Below are 17505 nucleotides of genomic sequence, written 5' to 3'. Positions count from 1 at the left end.
TCTTAGCATGGTTGTTCTGAGGCAGTCACATGTCCACCCCAACTAGTGGGGCTGACTAAGTAATGGAAGGGTAGAATGTAGAAACAGAATTCCTGTTCAAAGGGGAATCTTTAAAACAATAGGAAACTGGCAGGTCTTGGTCTTTTGGCTGGCGTGACACACCCAAGGGAGGAAACCAAAGACCCTAGGGAAAAGGAGACTTCCCTGGTTTTGAAGGTTTAACTGGAAAAGGAACAGTTTTAGGGTGAGTTTATAATGAGTTTGCACTGAGGTTTTAGTGTTAGAATTAGCTAAGCATTTTCTGTTATTTTTAATTTGTAATCTACTTTGCTCTGCCTGTTCTCATTTATAACCACTTAAATCCTACTGCTTGTACTTAATAAAATCACTTTTCTCTACTATCAAGCAGTGTAAGTAATTGTTACTCAGGGAAGCAAACAATGTGTACATTACCCCTTCATTGTTAAAGGGGGTTTACCTAAATAGTTCATTTGGGGTTCTGATCCAATGTAGGGAGTGGTATCCCAGGAAGCTGGGCCCAAAACTGCGTTTTCTTTGGACCTGAAGAGTTTCAGTGTCTCTGTTGCTTCTTGGAGGTGGGGAGGGGGTAGGGATCTCAGCTCTGTGCCTTGGCTAGAGGAGACCAGGGAGCTGGCCCAGCAAGACAGAGAGGTGAGAAACCCCAGAGAGCAGGAAGGCGAATGGCAGTGGCCTTGTCAGCACCTGGGGAAGCACCCCAAGGGGTGACCGCACCCCATCACAGTTCCCCTGCTGCAGACAGAGCAACTTGGTCCCAGAGCCCCCTCCCTCACCTACCTGCACCCCAACCTCTTCCCCAACCCCACCCCAGAGCCCACTGACCCCTGAGCCATCCTTAGGGGAATGCAGGGCCTGGAACAATCTGCAAGTGTAGACACAGCCTCATGGATGTATTGGCCCACCATCATCCAGGAGGGCCCAAGTTTTTTACCTTACGGGTGGGAGCCCTCCCTATCTAGAATATAGCAGCAGTTGGCCCTGGGTGTTGCTTGCTCCAACCTGCAGAAATAGTAATACAATTTACCCAGAGCATCGTGTCTCTTCCTGGGACAAGACCTGACCCCACCACTTCACTGTGTCACAAGGATAAATGAAAGCCCTCAAATCGGTACCCTCCCCCATCCCCTCCTCTCCGCCTTAAGGGCCACGGCCCAGCTTGCTATGTGCAGGGAAGTCTGCAGCAGAGCCCGGAGCAACCGAGCTCTCTCCTACTCCCTACAGGTGCGTGAGGCAATATAACCCGGTCTCCAGTCCTCTTGCAGCCGGGGCCTTGCCCACAGGTGCGCGGGGACCCCCGGCCCAAAGGGCTGCCTGGTCCCAAAAGCAACGATCCAACTATAGGAGCCCAGCCGGAGACAGGCGCCGTGAAAGGGCGCACGCGGAACCGGTCCCACGCGCTGCAAAGCAGCCAGCAGCGACCCGCCCAATCACGCCCCTTCATGCAAATCGCATCCCCCCCCCCCCCCCGCCCCAGGAGCCAATAGGCGGAGGAGGGGACGGGGGGCGGAGCATGCAGGCAGGACTTGCCCGGGCATGTGGGAGCCATTGCAGCCGCTGCTTCCGGGAAAGCCACGTGTGAGAAGCCGGCTGGTGGGGTAAGAGGTGCGGGGCGCCGGCCCAGGGGGCCACGGCCCGGGTGAGTGAGTGAGTGAGTGAGGGGGGGCCGGGCTGGAGGAGGGGTCCCAGGTAAGGGCAGAGGAGCCCCTTTCTCCTGCGCACGCTCTCTGCCCGTCCTGCTGCTCCTGTCAGTCCCAGGCCCCTGCCCCGGGGAGAGCTGGCACCGCGGAGCCCAGCCAGGGGACTGGGGCAAGAGTCAGCTCTGGCCGGGCCAGCTCATCCCCCCTCTTGTGGCCGTATCACTCCGCTATGCCTCGGGCGATGCTGGCCCCCAGGCCCGAGTTGTGACTGTCACAGGCTCTGCCTGCGCTCTGGCCAGGCCTGACTGAGTCACCAGCTCGGGCATATTAGCCACGCTAAGGCCTGAGCCCTCCAGGAGGGCCCCGTGACGCTCCCCAGCACACAGAGATTGGGCCAATTAGGTGTATTCCCTCGCCCCCTTGTCTCCTGGGACTGACTGTGCCTTCCACAAGACTGTGATAAAGCCCAGGCAGACCCATCGTTCACTATTGCCACTGAGGGGTGCCAGGTGTCCCCCCCTCCTTTTTTTTTTGTGGGCTGCCTGGTCCGAAAGGGATCCTGGCGGCTCTGGTCAGCACCGCTGTTAACAGTCTGGTCGGGGGTGCATCAGGGGCTGGGACTAAGTCAGGCTTCTTACCTGCTTGGCTCCTGGAAGAGGCTGCTAGGTCCCTGTCTCCGTCCCAAGTACTGGCTCTGCAGCTCCCATTGGTTAGGAACATTGACCAGTGGGAGCTGCAGGGTGGCAGAAGGGTAGCATGAGGAGCCTTTTTGCACCTAGGAGTTGCAGGTATCTGATATCCGCTTCCTAGGAGCCACAGTAATTGCTGCCGGTACCCAGAACCCCCTCTGACACTCCCAACCCCTGCCCAGAGGCAACTTCTGCACCCAAACTCCCTCCCAAAGCCTTTATATAACCCACATGCGTGTGCATACACACACACCTGCCCCAGCCTTGAGCCCTCTCCTGCATCCCAAACCCCTCATCTCTAAGCCCTCCCCAGAGCCTGCACCCGCCACCAGAGCCCTCACCTCCTGCACCTGAATGTCTTGTCTGAGCCCTGTGAAAGTAAGTGAGCGAGGGTGGGTGAGAGCAAGTGATGGAGGGGGGTGGAGCTAGCCCCTTGGAGCAAGGAAAGGGTGTTTTGTGCAATTAAAAAGTTGGCAGCCCTATCTCCATTCATCTGTGAGGAATGGAACAGTCCCTCTCAAGTCCAGGCAAGGACCATCTCTTTACCAGCCACTGACTAACCCTGTGCTGTGGTCTATTTTGGCAGGATGCCTTGTGGCCAGGGTTTAATGCTAGGTGTCGTGAGCACAGCAAAGGCCTGCGAGGTGGGACAGAAGGGGGCTGATGGCCGGTTTCTCGGGTACGCCAATGCCAGGTGGGATCTGTGCTGCCCTCGCTCCAAAACCCACCTGGCTCACGGAGCACAAGTGGAAGATCGTGACTTGCTGCAAAGCCAGAATAAAAAGAAGAGTCGGAAACACCAGCGGTTTATGGAGCGTAGGGCTCTGCTTGAGCAGAGGGGGCTATTGAGACCCAAATTGGGACATGACACTGAGCCAAAGGCATTCAGACCATCCAAAGGGGGCTCATTAAACAAGGAAGCCAGTGGATGTGACAAGCCAACCAGTGAGACTGTATCTCTCGTAAACAATCAGTCTGTGAGGAAAGTCCATGTAAAGCTCGCAAAGCTGAAGCGGGCTCTGCTAGTCCCTCCAGGGGGCACGGCTGAGCAATGCTCCCTTTCGCTTTCCCAAGACTCAGAGAGCAGGTTATCTTTGCCTGGCAGCTCCAACTCAGGAAGAGCTTCTTTGTCCTGCTCACTACAGAGACCCGGGAAGTGCGTAGCCATTGATTGTGAGATGGTGGGCACAGGCCCTGGTGGGAAGGTGAGCGAGCTGGCACGATGCACAGTGGTAAACTACGACGGAGACGTAATCTATGACAAATATGTCCGACCGGAGCTTCCCATTGTGGACTACAGGACTCGCTGGAGTGGAATCACCAAGCAACACATGCAGAATGCTATCCCCTTCCGGACTGCACAGAGAGAGGTAAGCAAGGGGTGTGGTGTGCATAGATGTATAGTCTGAACAAAGGCTAGGTTTCATCCCCTCTGTAAGAAGTTGTCAAAGTATTGCTCTGCCAAGATGATGGGGTGTTGCTGTTCTAAGACCAACTGGCAGGTGACATGCAAACAACCAGAGGCCTTCATCTGCTGCCTTCTCCTACCAAGAGATATTAGAAAAGCACCGTAGTTTGGAGACCTAAACATAGGACTAGAAGCCAGGAATTCCTAGTTTCTAATCCTTGCTCTGGAGATGGTTTGTTGTGAATCAGCCTTGAGGTGAGAGTTTCTATACACGTGTGCGCCTTCCCTCCCGCTCTTTTGCCCCTTCACCAAATTTCCAGCCTGCCCTGAAACCAGAAAATGCTTTGGAACTTAGTGTCTCTGGGAATTGTAGCTCTGATTCTTCAGTGACTGTGTTGGGGCAGTGGGGATCTGTGACCTCATAGTGGTAGGACTGGATTTGAGGTTAGATAGAGCTGGAGAATCTGAAGTCAGTGCAAGGAAGGACTCTTAAATCCCTCTCTTAATCGTGCTGTGATGCCCAACTAATCACCTCTGACACTTTCAGGTCCTGAAGATCTTGAAAGACAAGATTGTGGTGGGACATGCCATCCACAATGACTTCAGAGTCCTGAAGTATTTTCACCCCACAAGCCGCACTCGAGACACCAGTCGAATCCCTTTGCTGAACCGGAAGGCAGGATTCCCTGTGAAAGTCAGTGTCTCTCTCAAGAGCCTGGCCAGGCAGCTGCTCCACAAACATATTCAGGTAAGGGACCCTCTGGGCCTGGAAAGCAGGATTTGGGGAGTCTTTAACTCCTTCACTGCTGAAATGGCTAAGGTTGCAATTGAATCTGTGAGGGTAGGCCCTGTGGGAGACCATGTGGATGTCGGTGTCTGCATGTGAGAGGCAGGATGGTCTAATGGTTAAGGTGTTAGCTGGGCTATAAGAGACCAGGGTTCAATTCCCTGCTGTACCACAGGCTTCCCTCATGGCCTTGTGCAAGTAATTTGGTTTGTGTCCCTCTGTTCCCCATAGAGGATGATAGCACTGCCTTGCACTGTGGTGGTGGGAGGGTAAATCCATTACAGATGTTGAAGTGTGCAGGCCCAAATCCTCAGAGGTGTCTAATTCCCAATAACTTCAATAAATCGGAGGCTCTGGGCTACAGATACCGTGGCAAGGGAGCACCCAGAAAACATTTTAAATAGACTGATCTGCAGATCTGTTTGCGAGATGGAGCCCAGGGTGTGTTTGAAGTCCAACAAAAATTGTCATTATTCTGGTGGATAAGGAGCGTTTGGGAGCTTGTTTCTGGGGCCTTCACCAACCATTGACTCTGGCACGGCCTTTTCTCTTTGCCCTCAGGTTGGCCAGAAGGGACACTCATCAGTAGAGGATGCTCGGACTTCCATGGAGCTTTACAGACTGGTGGAGGTCCAGTGGGAGCAGGAGCTTGCCAGCAGTCTACCCGCCAGTCCCCCTAGCACTCCTACGGACAGCTGCACAGATAGTGACCATTATATGGAGGACCAGTACTGGCCCAAAGACCTGAATGTAGATTGCAAATGAAATTCTGAGGCTCCAACTTTTCCTTAAGGGGTTTTCCTCCTTCAGCTTTTAAATTCGGAGCAGCTGTTGGCTCCTCCAACATGGCAGCTTGGTGGTGGTGCATGAGATCCTAAAAACGACACCGAGCCATGCAACTGGATTGCTCATGCTGGACAAAAAGCAAATGTAGGATGAAAAGTACCGGACTTCCAGCTTTGTTAACGTGAAATATTAGTAAGAGAAGGAAATGAACCCTCCCAACCCTATTCTCACCTGCCCGGGCCCTATAATATCCTTCCCCTGTTTGAACACTAGGGAGAAGTAAAAGGAAACAAATGTGAAAAACTCTGCCTTTTCGTTGGCTGCTAGGAACCTGTGTTGGTGCCTTGGCTGTCCATAGATTACACTGAAAAGCATGATGTGGGGCATCTCAGTTGTCTAGTAGATGCAGAAAGAGGAAAGGGAAGGAGGGCGGTGGGTGCAGACTTTTCAATAGCATGGAGTGCTATTGACTAAAGATGGTTCTGGGACCTGGTTCCCTACATGCTTCCTAATTCCCACTGCAGGTTGGCTTGCCAGGAGTGTTACAGGCAGCTGTTTCTCATTAGAGCCCTGCCAAAGGCCCTGGAACCCATAGCAAAGGAAATGTGATTACATGTGTTGCTCAATGTCAGGGTCAAAATGCAGCTGATATTGCTGGGCTGTGGGAGTTTCCAGTTCTGTGACCAGAGATGACACTTGCAGTATTTCTACACTGCAGTAAAACTCTTGTGGCTGTCCCAAGTGCAAGCCTGGAAGGGGGGGAACAGGGACCAAGATGGCTCTGAACTGTTTTTGTGCTCCCCAGACTCCTGCGACAGCAGTGGCATGGACTACCTGAATCCCCATTAGTGCACAGGGCTGCTGTCACTTACACTGAGCTACCTGTGCCTGTAAAGCAGCAAACAATGGAGCCCTGCGCTCCAAGTCCAAATCAGGTGCAGGGTCCTGGGTTTTTAAGCAGCTCCCCAGTGAGTCTGACTTGATAAAAAGCAGACGTGGCCGTTTTTTACACAGCTTGTGGCTCCTGGGTTAAAATCTGACATGCCTGGCTTCTTTCAGTCCTCCCCACACATGCTCCTGTGTTGATCATGTCAGATGTAAACCACCTGGGCAGATGCCAGGATTATTTCTCTGGGCAGCCCCTGCTGTCCCACAGCACTCTACGAGGATGGATGTGTGATAGCAGTGTCATCTGTTCCTGTCTGATGTGCTGAGATCAACCTTTAGCTTTTTTTTAAACTCGGGGATTCTAAATATAGAGAGACAGTAGAGCTCTACCAAAGTCTTTGGGTGTTTGCCACTGCAGTCTGTGTTTGGAATCTTCCATGGCCAGTGGGCATCTAATAGATGTAGAGCTGGGAGAAGGCAGCTCTCCTTAAGTCCTTCCAGAGATGGGAAAAGCTCCATGTTTCCCCTGGCGGGGGGAGAAAGATTCCACGCCTCACAGTGTATGTATATCGTGCAGAGCTAGGACTGTTCAGGTCAGGGCTGACCCTCCCTGCTCAACCCTTTGGTTCGGAGTTAATGGTCAACTTCACTTTGAAATGATGCAGTGGGGTAGAACTGCCCAGATGGTTATCAAAGGCTAAGGCCTGTCACTGTATAGAAATGTGACATACACTCCTCTCTGCCCCAACCTTCCTTCACGTGCCTATATTTAAGTGGTATGACCTTTGTATGTGTACTGCTGAGCTTTGGGCCTGCATCACTGCTTCCTGGGTTGAGTGAAAGGCTCAAAGGAGCAGGAAATGCTTCCAATCCGATGTCTGTGCTAGCAATCAGCTGTACAATTTAAAAGGCTAAGTGCTTCTCTGGCAAAGCTAGAACTAGACTCTCCTTGGCTGGGACTCTGAATTAGCCACGAGAAAATCCCAGGCAATGCATTAACTTCCATTCTCGCCAGCCTCAGGTGGTAGTGCTCTGCACAAGGCTGAGTAACTGTCACCAAGTACAATGATCTGGAAACTGCTCCGCCTGATCCCCTGTCACTGTTCACAGATGAAACGTGCCCACAGAAATTAGCCAGAGCTGAGCAGTGGACAGTATCTTATTGAGCCATTGCCAGTATCCTAAGGCCGATTCCTGACACAGCCTGTGTGGCCAGTGATAATCATGGCATTGAGACTATTCTGTGCTAAGGGAACTTGACTTTTGTTCTCTTCCCTCCACAAAAAAATCTAATTATCTGGGGAGGGAGGTCAAATTTGTGGGAGGAGGAAGGGGTACGAGGATGGCCATAGATGTTGCCTACTTCTACCTATTCAGCTCTGGGACATTGCTCTGTGGTGATGGCTTCTTTTGTCCTTCTGTTGTTAGTTTTGTCTCCTGGGGTAGTTTGACTATATAGGGTGGGAACCAGCCACCTTGCTTAGAATCCCCCTGCTTTCTGCTCAGTGATGCTGTGTGAGGAGAAGCGTGCCTCTATATGCTCTCTGTAAGGGCAGACTAGGGAGAAGGCAGATGGTCCAGCAGTGGGGGTCTTCCTGCCAATGCCTGTTCTTCCCAACAGTCTACACTAACAGTAGCAAAAAAGCCTTGGCTTTGAAGGTGTTCCCAGTAAATGTACTAGGCTATAGTCTTCCTGAACGTGGAGTCTCACGGACTAAGACGGCATGAGGTTTTTCTCATCCAGTTTGCACATTGGTGGTTTAACGTGGTCCCACTGAAACAATAAAACTGGAGGAAGTTCAAATCCCAACTTCCTAGCCTCATGAGTGAGGGCCTCCCTGCCTGGGCACCAGGGCTGAGGTGAAGAAGAAAATGTAGTTCTAAGCTATGTATTTCTAGGAAAGGTGTCTAGAGCGTAGTTGGATGCTAGAGGTTTAAAATGAAATATTTATATAATATATTTGTCAAATTGAAACTTACTTGTGCAAGTCTCTGTGTCTTGGTTGGCCCTTCATGGTCGCTTGGTGCTTAGGGAGTCGGGGTATGATATTCTGCTGTGGTAAGGCCTGAGACTTCCAAGCATTTGACAGCCAGCAATCCAGGCACTGCTGGGTGTGTATAGAAAGTAAAAGAGACTACAAACAGGCCTCTTCAAACAAGTCACTTTCTATGGAGGGACCAAATAAATAGCAACCTTAATTTAAAATGCTGTTCAAAGGAGGGCCGCTGGGGAGAGAATTCCCTGCCTCTGAGCTCTTCTGTTCTGGCTACATCTAGACTGGCATGATTTTCCGCAAATGCTTTTAACAGAAAAGTTTTTCCGTTAAAAGCATTGCGGAAAAGAGCGTCTAGATTGGCACGGACGCTTTTCCGCAAAAGCACTTTTTGCGGAAAAGCGTTCGTGCCAATCTGGACACAGTTTTGCGCAAGAAAGCCCCAATCGCCATTTTCGCGATCAGGGCTTTTTTGCACAAAACAATACTGCGTTGTCTACACTGGCCCTCCTGCGCAAAAGCATTTGCGCAGGAGGGCTTTTGCCCGAATGGGAGCAGCATAGTATTTCCGCAAGAACACTGACAATCTTACATGAGATCGTCAGTGTTCTTGCGGAAATTCAAGTGGCCAGTGTAGACAGCTGGCAAGTTTTTCCGCAAAAGCAGGTGCTTTTGCGGAAAAACTTGCCAGTCTAGACGCAGCCTTCTGAATGCTCCTTTGGGGGGAGGGGATGCCATCCCAAACATCTACAACCTGATCCTGTCTCCAGACAGCTTTATAGTGGATTTCCTCCCCCACCCCGCAGGCTTTAGAAGATAAGAACACACCAAATGGCTGCGTCTAGACTGGCAAGTTTTTCCGCAAAAGCAGCTGCTTTTGTGGAAAAACTTGACAGCTATCTACACTGGCTGCTTGAATTTCCGCAAAAGCACTGACTTCCTACTATCTGAAATCAGTGCTTCTTGCGGAAATACTATGCTGCTCCCGTTCGGGCAAAAGTCCTTTTGCGCAAAGCTTTTGCACAAAAGGGCCAGTGTAGACAGCTCAGATTTGTTTTGCGCAAAAACGCGTCTAGATTGGCACGGACGCTTTCCTGCAAAAAGTGCTTTTGCGGAAAAGTGCCCGTGCCAATCTAGATGCTCTTTTCCGCAAATGCTTTTAACAGAAAACTTTTCCGTTAAAAGCATTTGCGGAAAATCATGCCAGTCTAGACGTATCCAATCAGTGTTGTTCTGTTTTCTAAAGCTTCCTTTGGAGAGGTGCCCCTTGCCTACCAGTTTCTTGGTCCTCGCCATAAAAGATGCTATCCTATTTGTTTCTGGAATGTTTCTCTTACTGAGATAAGGGGGGGAGAGACAGCAAGCAGTAGTATCAGCTGTTGAAGGATCTTCTGATTGGGCTGCAATAGAGGAAGGTCGCCCTATATCTAGTACTCTTCAGTTGCTAAGAAGCAGCAGTGGTGACGCCTGTTAGTTAAAGATGGTGACATCTAAAGCCTGGTGTTTCCTGTTAAAGGAACACTGGCACCTTGAAATCATCAGGTAAGAACAAATGAATCAATTTCATTTCACAACCTACACCTGCCAGTGCCTGGGTTTTACAATCCCACTTTCCTCTATTTACTATGGTTTTCCACTCCCTGGTGCTATGTGACATACCCCCATAAGCTATTGGAAAACTCACTACCCTGAGGCTATGTCTACACTGCAGGCTTCTTGTGCAAGAACTGTTTTGCACAAGAGTTCTTGTGGAAAAAGTCTTCCACAAGAGTGCATCCACACTGCCACGTGCTTTGCACAAGAGCGTCCATGGCAGTGTGGATGCTCTCTTGTGCAAGAAAGCTCTGATGGCCATTTTAGCCATAGGGCTTTCTTCCATAAGAAATTAATGTTGCCAGTCTACACTGCCTTCTTGTGGAAGAGCTCTTGCGCAAGAGGGCTTATTCCTCATGGGGAGAGGTATTAACTCTTCTGGAAGAAGCCCTGTTTTCTGATGCTGTACTGTAAAATTACTTGCACAAGAATGCGCATGCAGTGTAGACATCCGGCAAGTTTTTGCACAAGAACAGCTGTTCTTGTGCAAAAAGCCTGCAGTGTAGACATAGCCCCTGAGTATGAGTGCAAGGCTGGGATATTTCTGCTGTACAATGTATAGTGGCCTCTTTCAGGCTTATTGCATGTTCTGATGATGAGAAGGCCCGTGGCGTGCTAAGCATTTTCAGCTGTTCTACTTGAAGGACAGGAAAAACCTATTAAAGGTGTGGGGTTTTTTTTTTTTTTTTTAAGAGACTCCACAGGTATGCTGGGAGGAAGCATTTCCCACACCCTAGCATGGCAGAAGGGAGCTAGCTCACACAGATCACGCCTATGCTTTAAAGAGAAGGAGTGCTTGATCAGAATTGTGATGCTCATAAAGCAAGCTGCCTTGATCATGTCGTAAGAACAAGGTGAGCTTTGCAAGGGGCAGGAGGCTTGCTCAGCCTTATTTTCCCCAAAGCGTTATGTGAGTCATATGTGCGTTGGGTAGGATAATTTTATTTAAAATACACTATGGTTAGTGTGCTGAAGCTGCCTCTTCGCCCGCCCGCCCTTCCCATCTACCAGAAAAATGCTTTGCTTAAAGGAAAACTAGTCATTTTGATGACTGCGTTAGATGAGTGCAGAAAAATGAACTTAATCAGACTATAGAAGGTAAACCAGGCAGCACAGTGCTTCAGCTATAAATACATGTAAATATTTCCAGATCTCCATTTGTATGCATTGGAAACCAGTCCTAGGGGATGCTATCAAAAATATTCCACTATGAGAAGAGGGCTACATGTTCTGATATTCATAAAACAGGATTTGTGGATATCTTTGAATAGTGGTGTGGACTGACAGGTTATGGTGAGGTGTGGGTTGTGTGCACTTGGCACAGGTATTTGGGGCAGTTTTTTTTTGTTCATGTAAACAGGGAGGGAAACGGCTCCTTTTTGTGCAAATAGCTGTATCTGCACATCACCAGAGGGTTTTGTGTCAATACAAGAATTCATTGTTGACTGCAGAAGTGCTTGCTCCTTACTAACAGCCCAATCAGGGAGGGCAAACACCCTCATGTGACCCATCACTAACCGTGAATAATCATATAGCTGCAGGATATCACCTATCGGTTATTCACAAATTGAAATCTTCGATAACATGGAAAACTAGAATGAATAAATTTACCAAACTCAGCCTCAGGGAAAAGAGCTACTTTCAGACACATCCTGGAGTATTTCACCTGTCACAGGTGTTAGATGCCTTAAAAATCCCTACACTACCACTCTCAAGACAGAAGAATCAGAGCTGCAGTGACATGTGCCTTGCACTGACCCCCCCCCCCCCCCCAACTTTCCTTCTTTGGCTACTGAAGGTTCAGAGGGAACCTAGAGACTCAGAAACACTTTGAAAATGTTACAGAATTTGCCTAAAAGGAGCTGTGAAGGTCTGCTATCTATTTTAGCTCTGGCTGCAGTTCCTGTGGTTCTGTCTCAGCACACATTTCAGAGATGCAGCTGTGTTAGTCTGTTTCATCAGAAACAACCAGGAGTCCTGTAGAACTTTAGGCTTTAAGATGCCACACAACTCCTCATTTTTTGTCTCAGTACAAATCACTTGCATCGAGTTGGTGCTGCTTCCTCCAGTACTTCACTTAAAAGAATCTAGGATGCTTTAAAACAGCAGTGTTTTAGCCCTGTTTTACATTGTGCCATGGGCATGGAAAAGGGTAAATGTTCTACTGCGGTTTTCTTTTCAATTACCCCAAAAGTTCAGTTTCAATGTTTTTGCCATGCTAAGGTAACCACTCTTCCCAAAGTTAATACACTGAGTAGGTGCCTGGCTTTGATGCGATATGGAAGTTTAGTGTGGGGGCTCTGAGGCTGTAGGGGCTTAAACTAACAGGACATCCTGCTGAGACACTAAACGGGGCCATGTTCTCACCCAGGTGTATGTGGGAGAGATGCAACTGGTTTCAAACTCAGTCATTTCCTCACCACTTACGTTTGCATTCTTTTCCAAGAAGTGCAGTGGAGATTTATCGTGAATCGTCCTGATTTCACCTCCCTGATGCTAATTACAGCCTGTTTCCTACAAGCAGGGAAAGTGCAAACACACAATGAGGGAGGGTGGGGGTGGTACAACAGCTGCAGAGAGCAAAGTAGGCTTATTGGAAATTGCATTATTGTGTGAGTAACACAGAGAAAAGCCCAATCTTCTGATGAAAGTGACTACCTATGAAGTCCTGGTCCCCTTGAAGACAGTGGGAGTCTTGCCATGAACTTCACTAGCTCCAGGATCTCAACCAAAGTGTTTGCTTATGCAGATCACAGAGTCACTGTGTGGGTGAGACAGAGAGATTGCAGGCAGAGGGAAGTTGCTGAGAGCGCAGGCAGGTAGCCAGCTCACACCTTGGAAAGCACATGGTCTCCCTAGCAACTTGCTTTTGGCTCCCTCCCCACCTGGGCATCATTAGACCAGGACTGGAAGAGAGAGATTCTCTGGGAAATTGCAGTGTCCCTAATTCATGTGCCAACAGATAACAGAATTTCAACTGGGAGAAGATTTAAGAGTCCTGTTCATCACCCCATGGCTTGCAGCTGTGCTTTCCTCTTTGCAGAGGTGCAGCACACAAATAAAAGAGGCTAGTATCACGTGCTTCCCCTTGAGATAACTAGCCCCTGTTGGTTGGAGCTTGAGTGTATTAGTTCATCAGTAGTCCTGCCAAACCCCAAAATTCAAAACCCATGAGTTGGCCATCTGCCTCCAAATCATTGGATTAGCTTAAAATTTCTCAGATTTTTTTAATAATACATTGGAGGGCTATTTTTGTTTGCCTTCAGGTTTTGAGCCACCACAGGGTGCTTAGGTCTCATTTTCAAGCCTTTCTTCACAACCATGAAGGCCTGTAATGTTTTTCTAGTGAAAGCTGAGATTTTTCACATACCCTCCCCTCTGTTTCCAGGAACTGGAGTTTTAAGTACCAAATGTTAAAGGAGCTGGCAATGCTGCATGATCAGTAACAGTTCTATTTTGTAGCATAGATAAGGTCTGTCCTAGGCTAGATTATAAATTCCTTGAGCGGGCAGCCTGTCTCCCTCTGTACAAAGCTCAGTAAACAATCTGGTCTCTTGCATTTTCCACTCTCAAGGTTGCTGTCGAGGCTGGACACCACCTGAGGAGCTGCCTGTGGCAAATGATTCTGCCCTGATTGGGCATAAGCCCAGCTAACAGGCAGTTCCCAGCTAACCTGTACAGTCTTTACACTAGTAAAAAATCCCCAAGCAACCAGTGTCTGTTACACTGCAGTGGAGTATTAGAGTGGGAAGGAAACAAGTGTATCTACTTCAGCTGATTGAAACCTCTGTTTCCTGGGAGACTGTGGCTCCACAGACTCTCACAGAGACTTAGATGGCCAGATAGGGCCTTTTTCTTTTTTGCATTTGTTCCTATCTGGACTGTGTATATTTAACTCTTTAAGGAGATGCTTTGGTTAGAACTAAGCTATGCCCTGGACCTCCAGCTGCGCCGAGAGGCTGTGGGACGCTTTGCTCAACTCCAGGAGCAGCAGGGCCATTTTTCAGGGGGACAGACTTCAAGGCCAAGTAGCATTACATTTTGTTGTGTCTGGACAGAGCCTCGCGTAATGGGCCCTCATGGCCAGGGCTCCTAGTGGCTACTATAACACAACCCCTGCGGGAGGGAAGGAGGCTGTTAAAGGTCTGTGCCTAAAAGAAAGCGGTGGAGGGGTGTGTGTCAGTGGGTCATAGTGGGGGAGTGGGCAGTGTGTGTTAGTTTCAAGGGTTGGATTATGAAAATCAGGCTTTAAATGAAACTCATGCTTAACTCTCCTCTTGGCAGCCATTCAGAGGGTGCTCAGTTTGTTCCCAGTCCATGGTGGGTCAATGTGGGCTCTACAGCTGGTTGCAGCATTTAGTAAATCATGACTGAGGGGTGACGCTGCATAGCCAGCCAGGAAGGCTGAACCCTGCATGTGACCTGAGGTTAGCTCTGCTAACTGCTAGCAAGGGGGCTCCTCCCACTGCAGAACTTGCTGGGCCATGCCTCTCCTGTCCTAGGATTTGGCTCTCCGCTGGGGCAGGATCTATCACCACCCAGGGATCCTCCTGCCAACTGGCAGAATGAGCAACCCCTTGGTGGGAGCGAGGCCTGCCAGACAGGCGGTGACACCGGGCAGCCTCTTTTTCTCCAAAACCCTGCAATATAGCCACCGTGCCAAAGTCCCTCACTCCCTAAGGCAGCAAGCTGCACCATTCTTTCCCACACTCGAACTATACCCTTCCCTGCCAAGGGCCCTCTGCAAAGGGGTCTCTGCCAGGATGGGCAGATGTAGTTATAGAGACCAGTGCGTGGCCAGTGGCAGTGTCACCATGCTGGTCCTGGGACATTAGAGAGACAAGGTGCATGGGAGAACGTCTGTTATTGGACCAACGTCTGGCGGAAACAGAGAGAGGCCAATGGAGGAGTCCCCCAACCTCCCTACCTTCAGGGTCCCCCTTATCCTTCCTATATACCAAGTGTGCCAGCTCTATCCCTTGGGAATCTGGTCGTGGCTGTTCCCAGGGTGGGTGGGACTCCAACCCCCAGCCACCTGTTCAGCCAGCTGTTCGAGCTGTGCCCAGTTCTCCTTCAGATATCTCACCTGCCTGGTCTCATGAATACTGTGAATATCGATTTAAATCAGTGGTGCCCAAACTTTTCCTGCTCCTCCCCCCTTGCCAGCACTGGAGCCTGCAGTAATGGGGAGGAGGAGGAATGAACACAGTTGGCTCAGCAGAGGAACCGGGGCTGAAGGCTGTTTTGGGGGCTGACCTTGGGATGGGGCAGGTGCTGGGGTAGAAGTGGAGCTGGCCTGGGGGAAGAACAGGGGACAAAGCGGAGCTGAGGTTGGAGCTAGATTCTGAGCAGAGGAGAGCTGTGGCTGTGGGTGGAGTGGGGCTGGGAGTCACTCCCTTCCTGCCCCTTGTGGGTGCTGGCCTGGGCCTTGCCATGTGCCCCCCAGATGTTCCTCTGGACTTCCTTGAGGGGAATGCCTCGCTGTTCGGGGACCGCGGATATAAATGAACTGTTAAGGATCTCCTACAGGGGGTCAAGTAATGTGCTACAACCACGTTGTGGAGGGGGCTCTAATGTTCCTTAGGGGTGACCCCATAGAAAAAGATTCTTCCTCAGACAGTTACCCTGCTGCAGAAAAACCATCATGTAGCAGGCAACGTCTTGTCTGAAAAATGGGGGTGTTTCCAGCCTGGGGGAGAAAGGGCATCTTTCTGGCAGTATGAAATGATGATTTGTGCTGCAGGTGATTCTGGAGGGATATGGAGCCATTGCTTTGTTTTTACATAGAATTCCCACCATGCCTGGTATGTTTTCTAAGGAATGGAAGCATGTTCACACTCGCTGTAACACACACACATCCACACCCAGTCTGCTTCGATTTACTGTGCATGGTGTTTTGTGTAATCTTTAAACCAAGCGGAAGATGGTGGAGCCCTTTTGACATCATGGCTCAAGACTGCGAGATGGGGGGTGTGGCATTATTTGGAACTGAGCACAGATTGGCTCGTTGCAGCATCCTAGATTACTATGGCAACGTGGTCTATAACCCATTCATCTGATCAGAAGGCATTATAACAGCTTTGAGGACCTTTGTGAGCAGAGTTCACCCGTTGGATATGGAAGGGGCTACACTTCTCACAGTTGCCCAGAAATAGGTAAGAGGAATCACAATCCAGCCACATCCAATGAAACACTTGGCCTTTTGTTGGACAGAGAATGGCATTCCTCTCCGAGTTCTGCCCCTGAACTCGCATGGCTCTAGAGTTATCCTCTGGTGCATGTATCAATGCGCCACTGAGCACACACCAGAGATACATTTCTAGTTGAAATATACAAAAGGTTTGTCCCAGACTGGGAGGGAGGATGGTGAAGCTGACCAACCAGTTTGTGGACACGTTTATCCACTTTGTACAGTAACTATCTCCATGGGATTTGATGCTGGCGGCCACACACTCCATTGTCACTACTGTAGAAAAGCTAATGAGAGAATAATCCTGGTTGCAATGACTTGTGGGTTAATTACCTGCCTAAGGTCACTGCCGAAGCTGCCAGCAAGTATGGCTCATGGCTGATAATGCTCTGGAGAAGCCTAGAGCCTTCCTCAATTACCAGTCCTCTCCCTCCATTCCAGTCTTGGCCAATCCTGGAACGGAGACTGCATATCATACACCTCCAGACTCACTGCCGAGAGCTACCAAACTGCCATCAACTGGTACTTTCCATCACTAAAGGCCCCCCCATTATATTGCATGGAAAGATTTTGATTTTTCAATATTTACTGTGTGTGGGGTTATTTTTATCAAAACTATTGAGCCTCCTTTCCAGAGCAAACCTGTGATTTGATTGGTTATCCGTTAGCCTATGTGTGGATGATGATGATGATGATTGATTATAAAATGTGTATGATAGTAGCTCCTGGGAGCCCTAGTTATGGTTGAGTACCCCATTGTGCTAGGCACTGTACAGATAGAGCAGAGATGAGCCCTAATGTTGATTGACCTGGGAGTCTTGTGGATTTTTAAAAACATTTGAAAGGAATTGCAGACCCCTTTGGAAATCTTAGATGCAGAGCCCAGGTTGAAAACCACTGCTCTAGACCCCCACACTGGTCATGGAAATTGTTTGGCTACAAGGAGAAAAGTGTGTGAGAACAGAGGAAGCTGCAAGCAAAATCTTAAGGATACAGTGTTTATAGATCCTCCAGCAGATGCTGCATTTACATAAGATACAGATAAGAAAGGGAAAACATTAAGCAAAATAAGTAATGCAGAAATAATGATAAAATACCACACGCTAAAGAAATGGAATTGAAAGAACATTTGTAAAGTGCTGCACATTAAAATGCCTCCGCGTAGGTGATGTTCAGACTTGCAATTGTGATATGTCTTGAATATTGGATGGGACAGATTTTCAAAATGGCTCAGCTTCCACAATTGGGCCTTGGTTTTCACTCATTCAGCACTGCTGAGAGCTGAGCCCTTTTTGACAATCTGGATCCAATTGTGGGTGATAAGTGCTTCTGAAAATACCACTTAAATGCGTGTTTTCCTATGTGAGGCAAACAGAAAATGTCAGACACTTTCAGCAAGCACAAGTCTTTTAGAGATAGATGCCTGCTGCGCCTACTCTCGTCTCTAACAAGCTCAAAGCCCCAGTTCGGAGCACTCCCCTGCCATTTCAGAAA

The 17505-nt window shown here is 49.2% G+C and overlaps 1 protein-coding gene and 1 pseudogene across 4 annotated transcripts in view; both read left to right on the top strand.

The window, feature by feature from the left end:
- Positions 1–1542: 1542 nt before the first annotated feature.
- On the top strand, positions 1543–8212 carry LOC102459698 (apoptosis-enhancing nuclease). Of its 3 annotated transcripts, none has more exons than XM_075897055.2 (4): positions 1543–1634; positions 2952–3735; positions 4321–4521; positions 5122–8212. In XM_075897055.2, the coding sequence occupies exons 1-4, from the start codon at positions 1573–1575 to the stop codon at positions 5323–5325; spliced, it is 1251 nt and encodes a 416-aa protein (XP_075753170.2). In that variant the 5' UTR covers positions 1543–1572; the 3' UTR covers positions 5326–8212. The 3 variants fall into 3 exon arrangements, with proteins under 3 accessions (XP_075753170.2, XP_075753172.2, XP_075753171.2); XM_075897057.2 differs by having other exon boundaries at positions 1543–1641; XM_075897056.2 differs by having other exon boundaries at positions 1561–1675.
- Positions 8213–8641: 429 nt separating this feature from the next.
- Positions 8642–17505, top strand: part of LOC142818300 (interferon-stimulated gene 20 kDa protein-like) — a 29652-nt pseudogene continuing 20788 nt past the window's right edge. The window contains exon 1 of the transcript XR_016350671.1: positions 8642–15996. The product of XR_016350671.1 is annotated as an interferon-stimulated gene 20 kDa protein-like (transcript). The remainder of the gene's footprint in view (positions 15997–17505) is intronic.

Source organism: Pelodiscus sinensis, chromosome 14 (assembly GCF_052426305.1).
Source record: "Pelodiscus sinensis isolate ZL-2025 chromosome 14, ASM5242630v1, whole genome shotgun sequence".
In the NCBI taxonomy this organism is placed as follows: Eukaryota; Metazoa; Chordata; order Testudines; family Trionychidae; genus Pelodiscus; species Pelodiscus sinensis.
The sequence above is the reverse complement of the archived record's forward strand: the minus strand, read 5'-3'. Positions and strand labels throughout refer to the sequence as shown.

Excerpts from the sequence above, each read along its gene's own strand:
- LOC102459698 (XM_075897055.2), top strand. The coding sequence starts at position 1,573 with ATGTGGGAGCCATTGCAGCCGCTGCTTCCGGGAAAGCCACGTGTGAGA. Across the intron at positions 1,635-2,951 it reads GTGAGAAGCCGGCTGGTGGG|GATGCCTTGTGGCCAGGGTT; the intron begins GTAAGAGGTGCG and ends CTATTTTGGCAG. Across the intron at positions 3,736-4,320 it reads TCCGGACTGCACAGAGAGAG|GTCCTGAAGATCTTGAAAGA; the intron begins GTAAGCAAGGGG and ends TGACACTTTCAG.